We start from the raw sequence: 19,156 nt of genomic DNA on the forward strand, positions 1-19,156 counted from the left end.
CAGTCCCCTCTGGGCTCTGTGTCCCCACAGGAGCAGCCCCGGGCTGGGTTATCAGTGCTGGGTAAACACAGCCCTGCTGGTAGAACTGGCAGCCACCCCGACTCCTCACCCCCCTTAATTAATCATTAACGAGCTGCCAGCAGCACTGTCACAGCGATGGGGACATCACGCGGGTGGCTCTCTGTGGGCTGAGGGGGAGCCCCCCAGCAGGACCCTTCCCCAGGCTCTGCTCAGGGGCTGAACCCACCCATGGGTGAGCGATGCCAGGACAGGGTTCAGGGGCCATCACCCCCCAAAGCCATGCCAGGTGGGGACCCACATTCCCACAGGGAAATGCACCCGTGCCTGGATGGGTGCTCTCCTTCCCAGGAGTTCCATCAGAAGGAGCTGGGCTGGGGAGCAGCATCACCCCAAAGATTCCCCACACATCCCACGCTCATTTTCTGCTTTATTAGGAAAGGGGTGAGGGTACCTGGACAGGGATGGGGCAGCTGCCACTGCCAGTGGGGACAGTGCCCCCCACCCCTCCTCCACTGGGGGGGGCTGACAGGCCCCCACCCCCTGACTGGGCAGCTCTGTTTGCTCCTGAGCTGGACCCAGCTGCCCACACAGAGAGACCCCGGGGCTGCCTCGTGGGAAGGATGAGCTGTCCCTATCCTCATCCTCACACCCACTGGGGTCTGTGATGTGCCCATGGGCTGCACGTTTCACCTCCTGCACCCCCTACATGGGTCTGGGGCACTGCCAGCATCCTCCATCCCCAGGGACAGCGATGGGGACAGGACATGGCAGGGGAACACTCAGGGAGGGGTGGGCAGTGCAGAGCTCAGTCCTGGAGGCCCCCAACAAGGGGACCCCCATCTACCTACAGGACCAAGCGTTCCCCCCACGGTGCTGGGGCCAGCAGGACAGCACCCAGCTGCTCCTCGTTACTTCTTCACCTTGATGAGGGAGTGGTAGACAGGCTTGATGATGATGTGCAGGTGCAGGGAGTTGTCGATGAGGTACTCGGAGGTGCGTTTCTGCAGGTCGGCGTGCACCAGGAAATCGGCGGCCTCGTCCGAGCTCTGGTGGAAGCTGTAGGCGTGTTTGACCAGCACGCGGCCCTGCTGCCTCACGCCCACCAGCACGGTCTTCTGGAAGCTGACACCGGCAAAATCGGGGCTGCTCATGGCCGGGGTGATGACGAGGCGAGGGCGCCCGTCCTCGATGCGCACGGGCTGGATGGCGCCCGCCGCCGAGTCCGAGTAGACGGGGCGCAGGCTGACGGGCAGCCAGCGCGGCGAGAACAGCGCGTTCCACGTCACCCTCTTGCCGGCGTCGTGGCTGCTGGGCCCCAGCTGCGTCTGGAAGCTGGTGCTGCGGTCGTCCCGCGCCGGGTTGGTGATGACCCACTGGGAGCCCCAGCTGGGCGCGAGGTAGTTGCGGGGCAGGAACATGCTGCAGTTGACGTCGAAGTACTTGGCGAAGTGGAGCGGGGAGGCGGCGTGGAACTGGAAAGCCTGGAAGAGCAGGTCCTGCACGGCGGCGCGGTGCCGCGCCAGCACCGCCGACTGCGCCTGCAGCCGGAACAGCTGGCTGGGTGCGATCATGGGGTAGCGGATGGCACGCAGCACCCGCTCGGCCACGGGCGCCTCGGGCTGCCGCCGGCTCAGCCAGCCCTCCACGGCGGTGTAGAGCTCCAGCTCGCTGTGCAGCACCAGGTCGGAGCGCTCCAGCAGCAGCAGCAGCAGCTCCACGCTCACCGAGCCCCACTCGGCGCTGCCCAGCACCGCGGACAGGTTCCAGGCCAGGAACTGCAGGCAGCTCTCCTGCAGCGCCGCGTCCCCGACGCGCACGGCGTAGTGGTACCAGCCCACCACGTGGCCCTGGCTGGACTCGCTGGCCAGGTGGGTCCTCATGTATTCGGCCACGCCACGCTGCAGCCCCCAGACTCGGTATTTGCTGGCCAGCTGGTGCATGGGGATGGCCTGGTGCAGCAGGATGGAGACCCCGCCACAGTACAGGTACCTGGGGCAGAGCAGGGGGTGGTGACACTGGGGACATCCATCCCCACCAGCTCAGTTCCCAGGGGAGCAGCCTCTGCCTTCCACTGAGTATTTCCACCCCATGGGGTCCCCAGGGTTTCCAGGGAAACACCCCCCCTCCTTGGATGCTTCCCTCCCATTCCATGTGATCTCCATGGTCCCCAGTGGGGCATCCTCCTTTTCTGGCTGCATCCCATGAAGTGAAGCATCCACCTTCTTTGGCTGCATTCCTCCAGGTACACCCATCCCACAGGATCTCCCTCTTGGGAGATCCTGAGAGGAATCCTCCCTCTTGGGCTGCATCCCTTCCAAAGTGCACATCCCTCCCAAACTGCACATCCCTCTCAAAACGCACATCCCACTAGGTTCCTGTGGTTCCCAAGGGAACATCCCCCATCCTTGGCTGCATCTCTCTGGCCATGCCCATCCCGTGGAGCTCCCCGTGGTTCCCAGGAGAGCTGCACCCTCTCTCCTCCCCATCCCACGGGGTCCCTACGCACCTGATGAATTTCTCGAAGAGCGCAGCGGTCTCGGGCGGCTCGTACAGGGTCACGACGCTCTGGTTGCGCAGGAGGCTCTCGAAGACCTCGCTCTGGAGGCTGAGCAGCAGCTGGTGGGTGTGGAACACCTTGGGCTCGTCGGAGGCGGCCGAGCGGACCCGCAGCACCGAGTCGCTGCCGTTGCCGTTCTGCAGCAGCTCCTGCAGCCGCTGCAGCAGCGTCAGCGAGTGGTTGATGGTGGCCGCCGTGGAGTCCCCGCTAAAGTCGGCTTTTTGGGCTGCAGGGAGATGGGACCGTCCCAGAGCTGCACCCCAGTGCCAGGCACTGAGCTGGGGTGGGGTTACCGGGGGGCTGTGCACCTCCTGCCTCCGCTCCCCCGGTGCCAAAGGGCCGCTGGAGCCAAGGGAGTGTGGGGGGAACAAAGGACGTGGGGACATTTGTGTCCCTGAGAGCCAAAAAACTGCCTTTCTGCAGCAGAAGGGCTGGGACCACCATGTCCCAGGCTGGGGTGTGCTGGGAAATGGCCGGGTGCCGGCGGCACTGGCTCTCAGCCCGGTCTGCCTGTCCTGATCCCGTCCCTGCTGTGGGCAGAGGGAGCCCCGGGCATTGCCCTGATCCCTCACATCCCTGATGGATACGTGGGGGGACAGAGAGCCCCTGGGTGTGGGGAGCCAGGCACGCTCTGTCCCGCAGCCAGGAATGGGGTCCCGAGCAGCCTGGGGACACCAGCTGCCCTGGTGTCACTTCAGGTCCGTGCTGGGATCCCAACAGGGACTGGAGGGGGATCTGGGAATGTGGAACAGGGATCTCCATGCGCCTGTGGGCAGTGGGATCCTTCCTTCTCTCCTCTTCTCCGTCTTGACACCGCTCCCACCCGCTCCTCGGAGCATCCTTTCCCCAGGAGGAATTTGGCCCCGTCTGTCTCAAATCCATCTTCCTTCTCAAATCCCGTCTTGCTGACGGATTACCCTTCCCAGCGTCGGCTTAAGGCCGGAGGATGAAGAAGGGGAGCGGAGATGAGGAAGGGGAGCAGGCGCCCTGAACCCCGCGGTGCTGGACTTGTCTGCCCGCGGCACCGAGCCCTTCCCGGGGTACCCACCAGCGAGCACAACCTGGCTCCGAGAGCGCAGCACACCCAGGAGCCCCTTCCATCCCCTCCGGACACCCCGAGGGCAGCCGGAGAGCCGCGCTCAGCTCTCCATCAGCCGCCGAGCCGCACCCCGGCACCCGGCGAGGGCAGCGCTACCCGCGGCTCGGGGACCCTCCGCGCCTTCCCCCGCGCCACGGCCACCCTTACCGGCTTGCACGGTGAAGAGGAGGAGAAGGAAGGCGGCGGCAGAGCCCCAGCGGCGGGTGGCCGCGGGCCGGGTGCCCGTCAGCCTGGCCATGGCGTCGCAGGCGCATCTGCCGGGTGCGGCGCACGCTGCGCGCCCGGTTCTTATGTAGGCCACGCGCCCTCCCGGCCCGCGGGCCCGCGCCGCCGCATCGATTGGTGGAAACTGGGACCGGCCGTTGCCACGGGAACGGCTTCCAGCCCCCCCCGCATCCCACCGGGACCCCCAGCCCCGGCCCCGCACCCCGGGGTGCTCCGGAGCGGGGACGTCGCCGTGCGGGAGCCGGTGCTGCCGCGGAGCCCCACGCGTGGCCGCGGCGCTTTGTGCCGGGGTCTTTGCATTCAGGGCACAGCTCGGTGGCCTCCCGCTCCCCCCGGCTCATGGGTATTCATGCCGGCAGCAGCCCATCACCATGGCATCCGCGCTGCCGGCAGGAACTGCCTGCCCTTTTCCCAGCCTTTGCAGCCAAGAGGCCGCCCGTGCGCCCTGTGCGGCCTCCCTGGCCCCCCGCCCGCCCCGACACCTCTTGGGGGGCTTCACCACGGGGCTGGGGCCCTCCAAAGCCGCAGCGCCACAGCAGCAGCATGGGGCGGTGCTGGGTGGGCCGGGTAGGGACAGCGGGTGTCGGCCAAGTGCTGCCGACGCCACTGGGGCTGTGACCCCGGTGGGGACACAGGAGCAGGACCCGAGGCGGGGGGACGCATCCCACAGAGGAGGAGCACAACCCGAGGGCACAGCGGCCCCTTACCACTGCCGAGGAGCCCCGTGCCCTGCACAGCCCTTTGAACACGGGCTTAGACACGGTTCCAGATGTTGGGCGTGGGCAGATGTTGCTGCAGCTGCCGAGGGGGTGGGATCACCATCTGTCCCTGGCCCTTGGGCGCGGAGATTCAGCACAAGACACCGATCAGGTGTCACCGATCAAGATCACCCCACGCCGCGCTGCTGGGGCTTCCTGGCCCCTTGCAGGGACGGGCGGGTGGGCGATGCTCAAGCCCTGTGCCCCTGCTGGGCAGGGCACCCCCAAAGCCGCGGTGCCAGCAGAGCGCCCGGCCCGGGGGAGGGGGTGTCCTTGCACCGTGGGGCCGCGGGGGACAGGGCCCCCGCCGCGGCACAGCCGGTTCACGGCTCAGCGCGTCCTCCGACGCCTCATTTCACCACCGCCTGATAAACAACAGCCTGTGCGAGCGTGTGCCCGGCGCGCCGCCGGCACCGTACCAGCCCGTGTTGGGCTGCTCAGGGCTATAGGGGGACACGGGGGACAGTGGGGCTGATCCTGGAGGTCGCCAGGGGACAGGGTGACACCTGCCAGTGTGCGGTAAGGGAGCAGCTGTGCTGGCCTGGAGATTGCGGCTGAGGGCTGGCTCACCATAGCGACCTGTGCCAGGCAGCAGTGCCAGGGCATCGCCCCGCGGGCTGGGGGGCACCGGAGAGACGGAGCTGGACCCAGGGACCAGCAGGGGTCAGCAGGGCCCTCCCTGTGCTGCTGGGGAAACTGAGGCACGGCGTCCGGGCAGTGGGCACTTGGGAGCAGCCAGGGCAGAGCGCAGCAGGGACACGCAGGCAGCGCACACGGGTTCACGCTCGTGTGCACACACGTCACACCCTGGAGCTGTGCACATCCGCTCCTCCTGTCCCCAGAGGTGGCCGCCGGCCCAGCTGCCCCCGCACCGCCATCCCTATTGCTCTGGGGCGGGACGAGCCCTGTCACGGTCACCCGGAGCTGCCCAGGTGACTCTTCCCGGCCGCTGAGGGCCGGTGGTGACGTCCCCGTGCCCTGCCCGCGGCTCTGCCCACGGCGCTCTCCCTCCGCCCCGTGCCCCGTGCCCCGGGAGGCTGTGCCATGCTGCGGGTGCCCGCGGGGACAGGGACACCGGCAGGGACACGGAGCCCGCAGAGGACACGGACACCAGCGGCACACGGACACTGACCGGGACACACGGACAGCGGTATGTCCGTGAGAAACACCGCGCCCAGGGAAGGTGGCGCTGCACGCCCGGCGGGTGGCACTGGGGACAGCCAGGTGACAGTCCCTGTCCTGCAGGCTTTGGGGAGCGGGAGCCCGGGCAGGGGGAGCAAAGTGGGGCCAGAGCGATCCCATCCTCCCCCCCAGCTGCGCAGAGGGGATCGGGCTGGGAAAGGGTTAAGGCGCTCGAGCAGCTGCAGCCGATCGATGCCTCAGTTCCGCGGGGGACGTGGATGGACGGGACCTCCTGCTGATGAACCGGAGCTAATTTGCAGTTAATTGGCACCCCTGGGCTCCCCCCATCCCCTCCCTTCTTCTCCCTCGGGCTGTGCTCAGGATCTTGCTGGGGTTCCGGCCGGGAGTTGCAGGGTCGGGGAGGTGGGACCCCCGGGAGCCCACACACACCTCGGGCACTTCTGGGGGAGCAGATCCATCATCGAGTACTGGATTACTGCAACCGAGGGTCCCGAAACGGGAGAGAGACCTGCCCACCCCTCCAACCCCGGCCCTGAAGCCATCGAGTGTCTGGGACAAGGGGAATTTGGGGTGCCCTCGGGGCCAGGGTCAGACTGGGAGGAGTGTGGTGCCGCGTACCCCCTCCCTGAGCTCAGGACCCCCCTTTGCACCTGCACCCCAGGATCCCAAGACATCCCTCTCCCAAAGAGCACCCCACAACCCCCGGGCCCCGGATCCCCCTACACCCCAGAACCCCCGATCCCAGGAGCCCCTTGTGCCTCAGAACCCCCGATCCCAGGAGCGCCCGCACCCCACAACTCCCGATCCCAGGATCCCCCTACACCCCAAAACTCCGGATCCCAGGACTCCCCGCACCCCACAACCCCCAGTCCCAGGATCCCCCCGCACCCCAGAACCCCCGATCCCAGGATCCCCAGGTCCCCCCACACCCCACAATCCCCATCCCAGCATCTCCCATCGTCCCACACCGGGACCGACGGCGGCGGTTCCTATGGGATGCAAATTTGGGGGGGATTCTGACCAATCAGAACGCAGCGCTCAGCTCTGGCCTCACCCCTCCCGGGGAACCCCTCTCCGATTGGGTGGGGCCGGGCTCCTGTGAGCCAATAGGAGCGCAGAGCTCGGGGGGGGTGGAGCCGCCCTGGTTTATGAATGGGCGAGGGCAGCGCGGGCACGACCCGGGCGTGGGGAGAGGGCAGAGGGATGGGGCAAAGACCGGGGCAGGGACCAGGGCACAGATAGGGCAGGGATGGGGCACAGATAGGGATGCGGATACGGATCAGGATCCGGATACGGGCGGGGATGCGGGCAGGGCTCCTCCAGCTCCGCTGCCTCCGCCTGAGGAGCTGGAAGAGGACCAGCTGGCAGCCTGGAGATGGCCACCCCACACTTGGCACCACTAGGACCCCCCCCATCGGCACCTCTGGGTCCTCTCTGCCGCCACTGGGAGCCGTCGGGTGGCACCCAGCCCGGGCTGGGGGCCAGAGGCTCCCTCTGCTGGCAGCTGCCCCAGAACATGATGTTTTAATCCGGTTTTCTACAAAAACGGGGCTGAGGGATAAAGAAGGAGCAGCTTTGGCAGCGAGGGCTCTGCTGGGACATGGCACAGGGGGCTTGGGGTGCATTGCCTCCCATGGGGGTGCAGCAGCTCCAGGTCTGCCGGAGGTGGCACATTTGGGACAAGCCCACTGCCCATGGATGCTACAGGACAAGGGAGCTGGGATCCAGACACAGTGGGGACACCCAGGCATGGACCCTGTCCCCAAGCCCCCAGTGCCATGTCACGGCTGACCTCCCTCCCAGGTGCCATCTGATGCCCCTGGTGCTCCTGTGTCTCCTCACAGCCGGTTTGTGGTGGAAGATGACAGTGCCGGTGCCCAACAGCACAGCGGTGTCATGGGCACTGCCAGAGCCAGAGCTGGAGCTGGAGCGCTCACCCTGCCTGGTTGGCATCGTCCCCATCGTGTACTACAGCGTCCTGCTGGGGCTGGGGCTGCCAGGTGAGGGGGCTGAGGGGGCCGGGGGGCTGGAAAGAAAGGCCCTCAGGATAGAGGGGTTTACCTGCTCCCCCCCAGCCTCAGACCCGGCCCCAGTGCCCGGCTGTGCTGCCCAGCCCAGGGCAGGTGCCACCGCCACGGGGACAGATGGTATTTGCATTGCTTGGGCTGGCACACGGAAGAGATTAATCAGCCCAGCAAATCCCCACAGCACTGGGATATTTATAGCTCCCCTCAGCTGCAGCCTGGGCAGCCCTGGGGTCCTGGTGCTGCAGGGGGGCCTGTGAACCCCCAGCTCTCACCTCCACCCGTGGCTCCCCTCCCTGCAGTGAACATCCTGACCGCCGTGGCCCTGTCCCGCCTGGCCACCAGGACCAAGAAGTCGTCCTACTGGTACCTGCTGGCCCTGACCACCTCCGACATCCTCACCCAGGTCTTCATCATCTTCGTGGGCTTCATCCTGCAGACGGCCATCCTGGCGCGGGCAGTGCCCAGCGCCTTCATCCACACCGTCACCGTGCTGGAGTTCACGGCCAACCACGCGTCCACCTGGGTCACCGTGCTGCTGACCGTGGACCGCTACGTGGCCCTGTGCCACCCTCTGCGCTACCGCGCCGTGTCCTACCCGCGCCGCACCCGCCGCATCATCGCCGCCGTCTTCGCCGCCGCGCTGGCCACCGGCGTCCCCTTCTACTGGTGGCTGGACATGTGGCGCGACGCTGACGCCCCCACGGCGCTGGACACGGCGCTCAAGTGGCTGCACTGCGTCACCATCTATTTCCTGCCCTGCAGCATCTTCCTGGCCGCCAACTCTGCCATCATCCGCAAGCTGCGGCGGCGGAGGCGCGCGGGGGGCGGCAAGACCACGGCGCTGCTGCTGGCTGTCACCGCTGTCTTCATCGTGCTCTGGGCTCCCCGCGCCGTCGTCACCATGTGCCACCTCTACGTGGCCTCGGTCAGGAGGGACTGGCGCGTGCACCTGGCCTTGGACATCGCCAACATGGTGGCCATGCTCAACACCTCCCTCAACTTCTTCCTCTACTGCTTCGTCAGCCAGACCTTCCGCCGCGCGGTGGGCGAGGTGCTGCGGGGGCAGCCCCGGGCAGCCCCCAGCCGGGGCAGCGCTCACTGCCCACCCCTGGCCCTGGAACCACTGAAACTGCTGGGCAGCACCACGCTCTGAGGCAGGGCAGTGCCTGGCTGGCAGCCCCAGTGCCCACCCAGCCCCACGCATTGCACTGGGACCGGGGAGACCCCCACCCCCTCCACGGAGCCAGGGTCACTGCTGCTGGGGGTGGCAGGAGGAGGGGGTTGTGCCCAGACACTCATTTGGGGATATCGTGGTGCCTGCCTGGCAGCAGCAGCCCAGGGTGGGCAGCTCAGCCCTGCCCATGCTCAGCCCCTGGCACAATACTGGAATTCATCCCGGGAACTCATCCAGGGGACTCATCCAGGACACGCCCCAGCTCAGTGGCACCGAGGGTCCTGGGGAGCCCAGGGCTGCCCGTGGTGAGGGGTGGAGGGCACAAATGAGCTCCTGTGAGCCCTGACAAGGACGTGGTGCCCACTGGGTGCCACTCCATAAACTGCCGTGCTGAGACCAAAGCTCTGCCTGGCTCCGGCTCCCTGGGGGCAGCTGGCACGGCGGCACCCGGCACAAGCATCTCTGGCACGGGGTCCCTCTGCCCTGCCCACCCCCGTGCCCCTGCCTTGCTGCCCAGGAGTGCTGGGGGAGCACCCACAGGGTCTGCTGGCTGTCCCGTGTGGTGGGGTCTGCACACACGGTAAGGTCACAGCTCCCGCCCCCCACCCATTAATCCCCCCGGGCAATGCCCCCCTGCATGGGGTGTACCCAGTGCTGCCCTCCCAGTTACACCAGTGCCAAACTGGTGTGACGCTGGAGGAGCGGCCGTGCCGTGCCAGCCTGTCCCCAGCTGCCGGCAGAGGGCAGGGATGGGACACTGCGGAGCTGGCACTGACGGGGCAGGGAGCTGGCACCCCCAGCTCCCCAAACCAGCCCCGCCGCCACCCTAATTCCCCGTAAGGTCCTTAACGTAATCCCCCAAAACCGTCCAGCATTCCGCCCGGATTGCCGAGACGGGGCAGGACAGACCCAGGGGGTGCCCGGGGGGGGATCCGGACCTCAGCTGGCCCCTGGCAGGGCACAGAGACACCCCCAAACCCCAGCAGACCCCCTGCCCACCCCCGAGCCCGGCTGTGCCCGCACTGGCGTGGGATGGGGAGCAGCCTTTGCCCCCAAGGTGTGGGGCTGATCCCCCTACGGACCCACCCTGCCCCCGGGTCATTCCCCGGCGTGGACAGACCCCTCCGGGGGTGTCACCTCATCCCAGGCCGCATCCCTACGGGGGGACAGGGTTAAAGCCCGACCCGGTGGCGCGGGGGCTACCTGGGAGGTTCTCGCTCCATTAATTCTGGCACGTGAGGAGAGCAGGACCGGGAAGGGATTAGTTATTAACCCGAGCTGGGCAGGGGCTGAGGGGCCGCGGGCCGGGGGGCTCGGCTGCCTCGGGAACCCTCGGCGGGAGCTCCGGGATTGCCACTGCCCCCCCCCCGATCGCCAGCGGCCCCCCTGTGCCAACCGGTGCGTATTTACTTGGCAAAGGAGGTGGAAATGTGCTGACGGCGTCCGCCGGAGCGAGGGGCTCCGCTGGGAACGGCTCCGAGCCCCGGCCGGAGCGGCGGGAGGCTCTGGGAGGGCAGCGGGGACCCCCGGCTCCAGGTCCTTGCCGAGGGAGCCGCGCGGAGCCGGGGCTCAGCCAGCCGTGCCCGCCGTGCCCGCCGTGCCCGCCGCCCGTCCCTGCGGTTCCCGAGGAAAGGTAAGCCTGGAAAAAATGCGTGCTGATGTTTTCGGACAGAGCCTGGCCGGGCTCCAGTGCTGGTGCTGAGCGACAGCGCAGCCCCCCAGTGCGGCCCCAGTGCTGGAAGGACCAGTTCTGCCCAGTTCCAGCACTGGGATCGCGGCTCCCAGCCCAACCAGAGCTCCGGCAGCTAAAATCGGGCTCTGCCCGTGCCGGGAGGTCAGGGCCGGGCACCCCGAGAGGAAACCGAGGGTGGCACAGGGTGGGCATCACCCCCCAGTGACCCCACAGCCTGTTGGGGTTTTTCTGTAGGACCTGCCGGGAGCAGGCAATGGGGGCTGGAAACGCGGGCAGGGTCCCGGTGGGAAGGGGGAGCAGAAAACGCCCACAAGGGGTGGAACACGAGGGTCCCCGTGGGGAGGGGGCCGGAATCACCCGCCGTGGGGGGATGGGGGGTTCCCATGGGAAGGGGGTGTGGGAATCACCGCCAAGGACGGGGACACAACAGCAAACGCTGCCCGGCCGCGGGGCAGCCTCGGCGGGACGGGCGCCTGCCGGTGGCCCCAGCGGGGGTCACGGGGGTCTGTGCTGAGTCAGCAGCCGGGAAAGCCTCCGGCGGAAGGAAGCAGCCGATGGAGAGGCCGGGCCGCGCTGTGGGGGCGGCAGGACAAGCGGCCTCCGCTCCCGGCGCCGCTTATCCAAGGCTGAGCCTTTCCCGGAGAGCGAGGGCTGCCCAATCCTGGGGCCAAATCCCTGGGGAAACTGAGGCACGAGGGCCGCTGCAGAGCCCCCCGCCTGCCCTGCCCTGCCCCGTGCGAGGGCAGGGATGATCCAGTCCCAAACACCATCCCGGAGCCGAAGGATCCTTAGGAGGAGGGCGGGAGGGTGGCGGTGTCGCAGCTCTGAGCCCGTCCTGGCCCCGGGGGCTCCGGCGGGCGCTGGTCCTTGAGCCACGGGTGCCGCCGGTTCCGGTGGGAGCCGGTCCTGCCGCTGGAGGCTCTGCTGCCCTTTCTCCCCGGATTGTTTTCATCCCAGCCCGGATCGGGGCAGGCCCCGCCGGAGGCACATTGAACTTTCCTCTGCATCCTTCACCCTCTTGCTTCACCCTCCCGAAATAGCAGCTCCTGCCTGGAAACCTCTCCCAGGGCTGGCGGGGCCCCGGGGTGCCCCAAATCTCCCAGGGCTTTTCCCCTATCCCCAGGGATCAATGGGGTGATTGTGGGGTCCCCGTCCCAACTCCAGGGTGGCGACCACCCCCGTCGGGACAGGGACCACCAAACCCTGCCAGTGCCCCGGGCTGGGGCTGCCCTGGTCCCTGGCCCTCTGCAGAAAGGGCTTTTCTGGGCTTTTCTGGGCTTTTCTGGGGTTTTCTGGGTCCTGCTGCCCTGCCAAGGGTTCCGGCTTTATCCATCAGCTGACATTCCTCCGGGAGGCCCCTCCAGGCCGGAGAATCCTTACGCGGTGGGGCCGCCTGTGGAGCGCCACTCCCCGAGCCCACCGGGGCTGGGAGATCCCGGCTGGGTGACACAGACCCCGCTGCTCCGTCCCTTGTCCCCTGAGGGTCCTTCCTGCTCTGCAGCGCTCAGCAGGGCCAGGCTGATCCCCCCAGAGCCATCACAGCGATGGCCAGGTGGGCTCACCCCTGCTTCCCCCCCAGCCCAGGCTTTGCCCCCCTCAGCCCCGTCCGTGCCCCGGGGCAGCCCCCGCGCTCCGTCCCTTGTGCCCTGAGTGTCGTTCCCGGAGCAGCGCTCGGCCGAGCCAGGCTGAGCCCCCCAGACCCATCACAGCGATGGCTGAGCCCCGCCAGATTCATCACACCCATGACCAGGTGGGCTCCCCCAGTTCCGCGGGTTCTTCCCCCCCCCCCAGCCCACTCCGTGCCCCGGTGCGGGATCCCCGCCGGTGCGGGACCGCGGTGTCCCCGCCCGGTGCGGCGGGGCAGGTCCGGGCCGGCCCCAATCGCGCTCCCGGGGCTGAGCCGCACCTCGGGGAGGGGCCGGGCCGGGCCGGGCAGGCGCACGGTGCGGCGGCACTGGGGCTGGCTGGGCTCGGCACGGGGGGAGCGGAGCGCCGGGCACCGGGGGCTGCGGCCGGTGAGCGGGGCGGGCTGCGGGGCGAGCCCTGCGGGACTGGGGGGCAGCGGCAACGCCGACGGGAAGGGACCGAGACCGGGACCGAGAGCCGCCCGCCCCCGCAGCTCCTCCGGCCGGGGATTTGGGGGCGGCTCCGGCGGAGTTTCGGGGCCAGGACCCGGCGGGAGCGCCGGGAAGCACCGGGACAGTGCGGGATGGGGGTGCGGAGGGGCAGAGAAGCGGGACGGGAGTGCGGCGGCGGCCGCGGCACCGGGCCGGGGGAGCGAGGGAAGCCAACGGGCGATGCGAGGAACCGGGCGGGGTTGCAGGAGGAGCAGAACTCGGGACGCGGGTGCAGCCGCCGGGGGCGCGGGGGAAACCGGGCGGAGGGTGCGGGGTTACCGGGCTGGAGGTGGGCGGGAAACCGGGCTGGGGGACGCGCTGGGAACCGGAGGCGGCGGAGCTCCTGGAACCCGCGGGCACAGCGACTCCTTCCCAGCGTGGTACTGGGGGTCCCTGTCCCCGTCCCAGGCCGGGGGGTGCCCGGTTCGGGGTGACCATCAGGGCACCGGGGCTCCCGGCCCCGGCATGTCCTTGCTGGGGTCTCCTCCCCGCTTCCTCCCCCAGCAGTGAGGCTGCGGCTTCCTTACTGCTCCTCTTCCCCGTGCCCACCATGAGGTGGCAGGAATGGGGTGGCAACGGTGGGGACAGGGACTGGGACTCCGTGTCGTGCCGTGCCATGCTGTGCCGTGACGTGCCAGGCTGTGGCTGTCTACGTGCCAGCAGGCTGGACATGCGACCTGCACTGGGCTAGTGCCCAAAACCAGAGGGAAGTGGGACAGAAGTGGAAAAAGGAACGTGGTGCATGCAGGGACAAGGCAAGGGGACAGCTCTGTCCCCCAGTATCCCCTCTGCCATCTGGGCTGGGCTCATGTTTGGTGTTCCCAGGCACGGTGCTGCTCCTGACACTGGAGGAAGGGATCAGGAGAATTCCCAGAGAATTCCCATGTTGGGAGGGATCATACAGGGCACAGAGGGGCTGAGCCCCTCCTCAGCTGCCGCCAACCTCCAGCCAATGTGGCTGCCTGGTCCCATCTGGAGTTCCATGGCCGCGTTGGGTGAGCTGAGCTGTGCCAGCAGGGCGGAGCTCCCCGGGACCCCACTGCTCACCCTGGGACATCCAATGGGGACCACGGCAGGGTTGCTCTGGGTGGGAGCTGATCCCCAGCCCCAGCCCCTGTGTCCTGACTCCGCTGTGTCCCACAGGGTCCCTGGATGCCACAGAGCAGGATGGGCACCACGGCCGTGCTGCTGGCCCTGCTCCCCACAGCCACTGCTCAGCCCACGCCACCCCCGGGCTGCGGCCACGACCTCTCCTCCCTCTACTACAACCTCTGTGACCTCTCGGCGGGCTGGGGCATCGGGGTGGAAGCAGTGGCCAGCCTGGGCGTGGTGACCACCTTCGTGCTCACCATCGTGCTGGTGGCCAGCCTGCCCTTCGTGCAGGACCACCAGAAGAAGAGCTTGGTGGCCACGCAGGTCTTCTTCCTTCTGGGCACCTTCGGCCTCTTCTGCCTGACCTTCGACTTCATCGTGGGGCCGGATTTCTCCACCTGCACCTCCCGCCGCTTCCTCTTCGGCGTCCTCTTCGCCATCTGCTTCTCCTGCCTGCTGGCCCACGCCATGGCCCTCAACTTCCTGGCACGGCGCAACCGAGCCCCACGGGGCTGGGTGACGCTGGCGACTGCCCTGTCCCTGGCCTCGGTCGAGGTCATCATCAATGCCGAGTGGCTCCTCATCACGGTGGCGCGGCGCGAGGGTGGCCCTGCAGACCCCTGCCAGCTGGCGGGCGCCGACTTCGTCATGGCGCTCATCTACGTCATGGCCCTGCTGGTGGCCGCCTTCGGCACCGCCTGGCCCACGCTCTGCGGCCGCTACGGCCGCTGGCGCAAGCACGGCGCCTTCATCCTGGCCACCACCGGCCTGTCGGCGGCCATCTGGCTGGCGTGGACCATCATGTACCTGTATGGGAACCGGCGTGCCGGCCGCGCGCCCGGCTGGGATGACCCCACGCTGGCCATCGCGCTGGTGTGCAACGCCGCCGCCTTCCTGCTGCTCTACGCCATCCCCGAGGTGACGCATGTGACGCGGCGCAGCCCCGAGCAGGCCTTCGAGGGCGATGGCTACCCCACGCGGGGAGTGGGCTACGAGACCATCCTCAAGGAGCAGAAGTCGCAGAGCATGTTCATGGAGAACAAGGCCTTCTCCATGGATGAGCCATCCTTTGGTAGGCGCCAGGGCTCGCCAGGGACCTTCTCGCCCCGTGGCAGGGCGGGCACCGTCCTCTTGGGGACCCTGGGGATGTCCCCACGGGGGATGGTAGTGGAGGGTGGGTGATGAGACGTCTGGCAGTGACCTGCCCGGCGCTGGCGCCTGCTGCTGTTGTGGCTCCCCAGAACTGGCCGGGCTGGGTGTACCAGTTTGGGCTGAGCCCAGCAGCCACAGGGAGCTCCCTCCCTCCCTCCCCAGCGTGGGGTGCCTGCGGCTCCTGCCCCTCCGCCCCAGGCCCACGAGACCCTGCAATAACACGGGGTGGTGACAGTCCCAGTGGGGATTGTGGGCAGGCATGCCAGGTGTCTGCTCCTCATGGGGGAGGGATGGTCCCCCTGAGCAGCACCTGCACCAGAGAGACCCTACAATAACAAGCCATGGCCAGGCAGCAGCGATGCCATCCCTGGGGACAGGAGTGTCCTGCGGGAAAGGCAGGCAGCTGCTGAGTCAGCTCGTTAAACCTGCTAACGAGGTACAGGGAGCCCCAGTGGGGTGGCACTGGCTCCATGGTGACTGTCCCCGTGTCTCAGCAGCCAAGAAGCCGGTGTCCCCATACAGTGGCTACAATGGCCAGCTGCTGACCAGCGTCTACCAGCCCACCGAGATGGCTCTGATGCACAAGGGGATGGTGAGTGTGACACCAGCGGTGGCCACATCCTGCCAGGAATGACAGGAATGGGGGACAGGGTGTGGGTGGGGTGTTCCTGTCACCCCTGCGTCCCAATGACTGCTCTAACACGGTGGGGACCTTCCAAGCCTTCCACCCCCGGGATCCCATGGGCTGGGGCGTTCCCGGTGCTGTGACCTCCCACCCCCGTGTCTGCCCCTCAGAGTGAAGGTCCCTACGATGTGATCCTGCCCCGTGCCTCCACCAGCCCCATGCCTGGCAGTGCCAGCTCCACGCTCCGAGCCGAGGACGCCTTCGCGGCGCAGGCGCGGCACTCCAGCATCCCGAGGGACACCCGCGGCTGCCAGGTGGGTGAACGGTGGCTGCAGCGGGGGCAAAGTCCGGCCCTGCCATGGTGACGGGGCTGCCCGGCACCCAGAGCCCCCCTCGGTGGGTCAGGGTACACTGCCGTGGTCCTGGTGCCACCCTGTCCTGGTGCCACCCCGCTGTGCCCACAGGTGCAGTCCCCGTACAGCAGGAACCGCTGGTGAAGCCCCCGTGACGCAGGTCCCGCAGCGCCGGCACAGCCAGGGGCTCGCCCAGCCCCATCCCACCCTGACTGACGTGTGAATGCCACCCCGTGAGGTGTGAATGCCACCCCATGAGGTGTGAATGCCACCCCGGCTGGCAGCCAGAGCCGATTCCTGCCCGTGGGATGCCTGGACAAGGCCCCAGAGCCAGTGCTCCCACCTGCCCATCCCACCTGGCCATGGACCCCTGATCCCTGCCTCAAGGACTGGCTCCCGTGAGGACACCCCCGGTTGTCACCTTCGTGATGCACAGACCCCTCTGCCTCCCCCAGGCCACGGACCCTCCAAAGCTGGGGAGCCCGTGGGACCCCACCCAGGGCACCCCCAGCACCGAGCCCCTGGCCCTGCACTGACCCCCCCCAGCCTGGGGACCCCGAGCTGAGCTGGCCCATCCCACCTCAGGGCACAAGGGGACACCAAGCTGTCCCCAGCTCTGTGCCTCTGTTTCCCCGTTGCTGGGGGAGGGGGATCAGTGCCTTGCTGGGGCTGGGGACCAGCCCCCCACAGCTCTGGCCGCTTTCTCGGTGCCTTTCCCCCCTTGCAGGTAGTGGGGAGGGAGCTGGGCCCCTCGCCCTCCTTGTGGCTTTCTCTGCCAAGTTTCCTTTTCATTTTTTTCAGGTCGCCCCAATAAAGGTGGTTTTTCCTATGATGCTGTCACAGGATGCTGGGTGGGGGTCCTGGGTGCTGCTCCCACGGGCTCAGCCCCATGCCCCCCATTCAGGGGAGGGACATGAGAGAGCACAGGGGGGCTCCGGGCAGGGTCCACGGCACCCCCATCCCCCAGGCGGGGCCGGGATGCCGTGGGCAGATGGGCTGCCGGGCAGGAGGTGGCACGGCACGGAGGACGTGCCAAGGTCGCGGTGGTTTTCCCGCTCGGATTGCCTTCCCCTCCAGAGCCATTTCTCCTCCTCCGGGCAGGAAGCCTGCGGCCAGCAGTGCCATGAATTATTCAGGGCTGGAACGGCCCGGTGGGGGCAGCGGGTGCCCGGGTCTCCTTGAGCCGGAGCCGGGATGGCGGAGCCGGGGCCGCCGGTGGCCACGAGTGCCCTGCACGGTGTCCGCACAAGGGACACACAGCGGGAGGGTGGCACTCGCCACGTCCCGGCCGTGCCTTTAGCTGGCACAGACCCACGCTCCCGGCTGCGGGGACACGGCCGCGGTGTTGGCAGCGGGATGTGGCCGTGCCCCCCGGGCTGTGCTGCGTCAGCCGTGTTTACCTGGCACCTGTGTTTACCTGGTGCCGAGCGGCAGCGGGGACATTGCCCAGCAGCACCAGGCACTCGGTGTCACCAGGGCCACTGTCACCACAGCACACACGCCTTCCCTCCCACCGCCCGCGGCACCGCACGGCACAGCGCAAAGTCACCCCCCAAGGGCACCTCCACCTTCCCCGGGACAGCAAAGCCACCCGACAAACAGGGTGCAGGGACTGCCGCGCTCAGGGGTGGCAGGGGACAGCGGAGCGGCCCCGCGGCCGTGCCCAGCCCCTCCGGAAGCGCGGATCCCACCGGCCCCGCCAGCGCCGGCCGCAGCGCGGGGCGGCCCCGCTCCAACAGGGAACGCTTTGTGCCGCCGGGGCCGCGGAACAGCGCAGCCTTTGTCCGGCCAGGTGAGGCAGGCACGGCTGCGCCGAGCCGGGAGCAGCCCCGGAGCCTGCCCGGAGCCGGGGGCTGCCCGGGGGTGGTGGCAGGTGGCACCGGGGTGGCGGGGACGTGCCAGCACACCTGGCACCGGGGTCACCGTGACCAGGGCCAGGCAGAGACACGGGCAGGGCTGTGTGTGGCTGCAGCCCTGGGGCTCGAGCAGGGTCACCAATAGTGACAATAAAGGCAAGTGACACCATGCATGGCAGTCCTGTGGCACGCTCCATGTCCCCAGCACTGCCTCTTTCTCCTTCCACCGGTGCTGAGCCAGGCACTGGGGTCTCCTCACGGCTGAGGAACGAGGCTCCTGCCCCACCAGAGCCCTGCCAGGGCCAGCTCGTGGTGACAGTGACATGCCTGGCACTGCCATCTGCCAGCAGAGCAGTGTCCCTCAGGAAGCCCTCAGGAGCCCCTCAGGAAGCCCTCAGGAACGGGAAGCACAGACACGCTCACACCACCGGCACCTTTTACTCCAAGCAAGTCCATGGCACAGCAGGGACGCGCTGCAGTGCTGAGCTGTGCAGTGTGGAGCTGTGGGGCTCAGCAGTGACACAGGGACACCAGGACAATGTCCCCCTGGAGTCCCAGGACCTCAGCCCGGCCCAGCCCGGGCGCGCTCCCGCTCCAGCTGTTTGCGCCTCTGGATGTCCCGGTAGGCGCGGATGACGCGGGCTCGCTCCTCCTCCAGGATGCGCCGGCGAGCCATGGACACCACCGGGGACACTGGGGACACGGGGGACGCCTGGCTCCGGCCCAGGCGAGGTGTCAGGAGGAGCTGCTTCCGTCCAGCCTGCAGGCAGAGATGGCACAGCTCAGGGGGGAAGGGTGAGACACCAGCACTGAGCTCCAAGGAGCCATCACCGGCTTGCTGAGGCCACCACTGCCCTCCCAGGTACCCAAGGGGTGGGTGGCACTGTCCCCAGAGCTCACCTGCTCAGCAGGACCCTGTCCCCTGGGCCGGGAGGTGATGGTGGGCGGCTGTGTCACCACCTCTCCAAAGGGCACCGTGTCTGCAAGGGAATGGGGGTCAGTGGGGGACCCTCGGGGTGCCCTGCCCAGCTCCCCCATGTGCTGCCCCCAGGGCTGGGGTCACCTCAGCCCCCCCACTCCCTTCTCACCTTGCATCATGTTCTTCTCCAGCATAGCCTCCTTCTTCTCCTCCTTCTTCTTTCGAGCTTTCTCCAGCTTCCTTTTCTGAAACCTGAAGAGCCACATTACAGCTGGGGCTCAGGGGGGGACAGGGAGCAAGCAGTGAGTCCCCACCCCACGGGAGCCCCCCAAATCCCACAGCTTT

General features: G+C 68.2%; 4 protein-coding genes across 4 annotated transcripts; 2 read left to right on the forward strand and 2 right to left on the reverse strand.

The window, feature by feature from the left end:
• Positions 1 to 430: 430 nt before the first annotated feature.
• BTBD17 (BTB domain containing 17) lies at positions 431 to 4,222 on the reverse strand. Its single transcript, XM_036404788.2, has 3 exons — positions 3,825 to 4,222; positions 2,528 to 2,804; positions 431 to 2,010 (listed from the first exon to the last, which is right to left on the reverse strand). Exons 1-3 carry the CDS (start codon positions 3,913 to 3,915, stop codon positions 930 to 932), a joined length of 1,449 nt encoding a protein of 482 aa, XP_036260681.1. The 5' UTR covers positions 3,916 to 4,222; the 3' UTR covers positions 431 to 929.
• A 3,442-nt stretch (positions 4,223 to 7,664) lies between these two features.
• GPR142 (G protein-coupled receptor 142) lies at positions 7,665 to 9,033 on the forward strand. The gene is made up of 2 exons (XM_036404773.2): positions 7,665 to 7,803; positions 8,130 to 9,033. Exons 1-2 carry the CDS (start codon positions 7,665 to 7,667, stop codon positions 8,981 to 8,983), a joined length of 993 nt encoding a protein of 330 aa, XP_036260666.2. The 3' UTR covers positions 8,984 to 9,033.
• A 4,345-nt stretch (positions 9,034 to 13,378) lies between these two features.
• On the forward strand, positions 13,379 to 16,252 carry GPRC5C (G protein-coupled receptor class C group 5 member C). The gene is given in 10 exon segments (XM_054516904.1): positions 13,379 to 13,409; positions 13,412 to 13,555; positions 13,558 to 13,636; positions 13,638 to 13,674; positions 13,676 to 13,766; positions 13,769 to 13,809; positions 13,958 to 14,978; positions 15,556 to 15,650; positions 15,854 to 15,997; positions 16,148 to 16,252. Coding segments are annotated over 10 exon segments (1,716 nt in total). The 3' UTR covers positions 16,181 to 16,252.
• A 2,059-nt stretch (positions 16,253 to 18,311) lies between these two features.
• LOC118700358 (coiled-coil domain-containing protein 137-like) lies at positions 18,312 to 19,129 on the reverse strand. The gene is made up of 3 exons (XM_036404782.1): positions 18,981 to 19,129; positions 18,793 to 18,872; positions 18,312 to 18,652 (listed from the first exon to the last, which is right to left on the reverse strand). Exons 1-3 carry the CDS (start codon positions 19,075 to 19,077, stop codon positions 18,455 to 18,457), a joined length of 375 nt encoding a protein of 124 aa, XP_036260675.1. The 5' UTR covers positions 19,078 to 19,129; the 3' UTR covers positions 18,312 to 18,454.
• Positions 19,130 to 19,156: the final 27 nt, after the last annotated feature.

The sequence above is a fragment of the Molothrus ater genome, chromosome 19, assembly GCF_012460135.2.
Source record: "Molothrus ater isolate BHLD 08-10-18 breed brown headed cowbird chromosome 19, BPBGC_Mater_1.1, whole genome shotgun sequence".
Lineage (NCBI taxonomy): Eukaryota > Metazoa > Chordata > Aves > Passeriformes > Icteridae > Molothrus > Molothrus ater.

Coding starts and splice junctions, on each gene's coding strand:
- BTBD17 (XM_036404788.2), bottom strand. CDS start 3,915: ATGGCCAGGCTGACGGGCACCCGGCCCGCGGCCACCCGCCGCTGGGGC. Junction 2,805..3,824: donor CCTCTTCACCGTGCAAGCCG/GTAAGGGTGGCC, acceptor ATCTCCCTGCAG/CCCAAAAAGCCGACTTTAGC. Junction 2,011..2,527: donor CTCTTCGAGAAATTCATCAG/GTGCGTAGGGAC, acceptor GCTCTGCCCCAG/GTACCTGTACTGTGGCGGGG.
- GPR142 (XM_036404773.2), top strand. CDS start 7,665: ATGACAGTGCCGGTGCCCAACAGCACAGCGGTGTCATGGGCACTGCCA. Junction 7,804..8,129: donor GCTGGGGCTGGGGCTGCCAG/GTGAGGGGGCTG, acceptor CCCTCCCTGCAG/TGAACATCCTGACCGCCGTG.
- LOC118700358 (XM_036404782.1), bottom strand. CDS start 19,077: ATGTGGCTCTTCAGGTTTCAGAAAAGGAAGCTGGAGAAAGCTCGAAAG. Junction 18,873..18,980: donor GGAGAAGAACATGATGCAAG/GTGAGAAGGGAG, acceptor ATTCCCTTGCAG/ACACGGTGCCCTTTGGAGAG. Junction 18,653..18,792: donor GACAGGGTCCTGCTGAGCAG/GTGAGCTCTGGG, acceptor CTCTGCCTGCAG/GCTGGACGGAAGCAGCTCCT.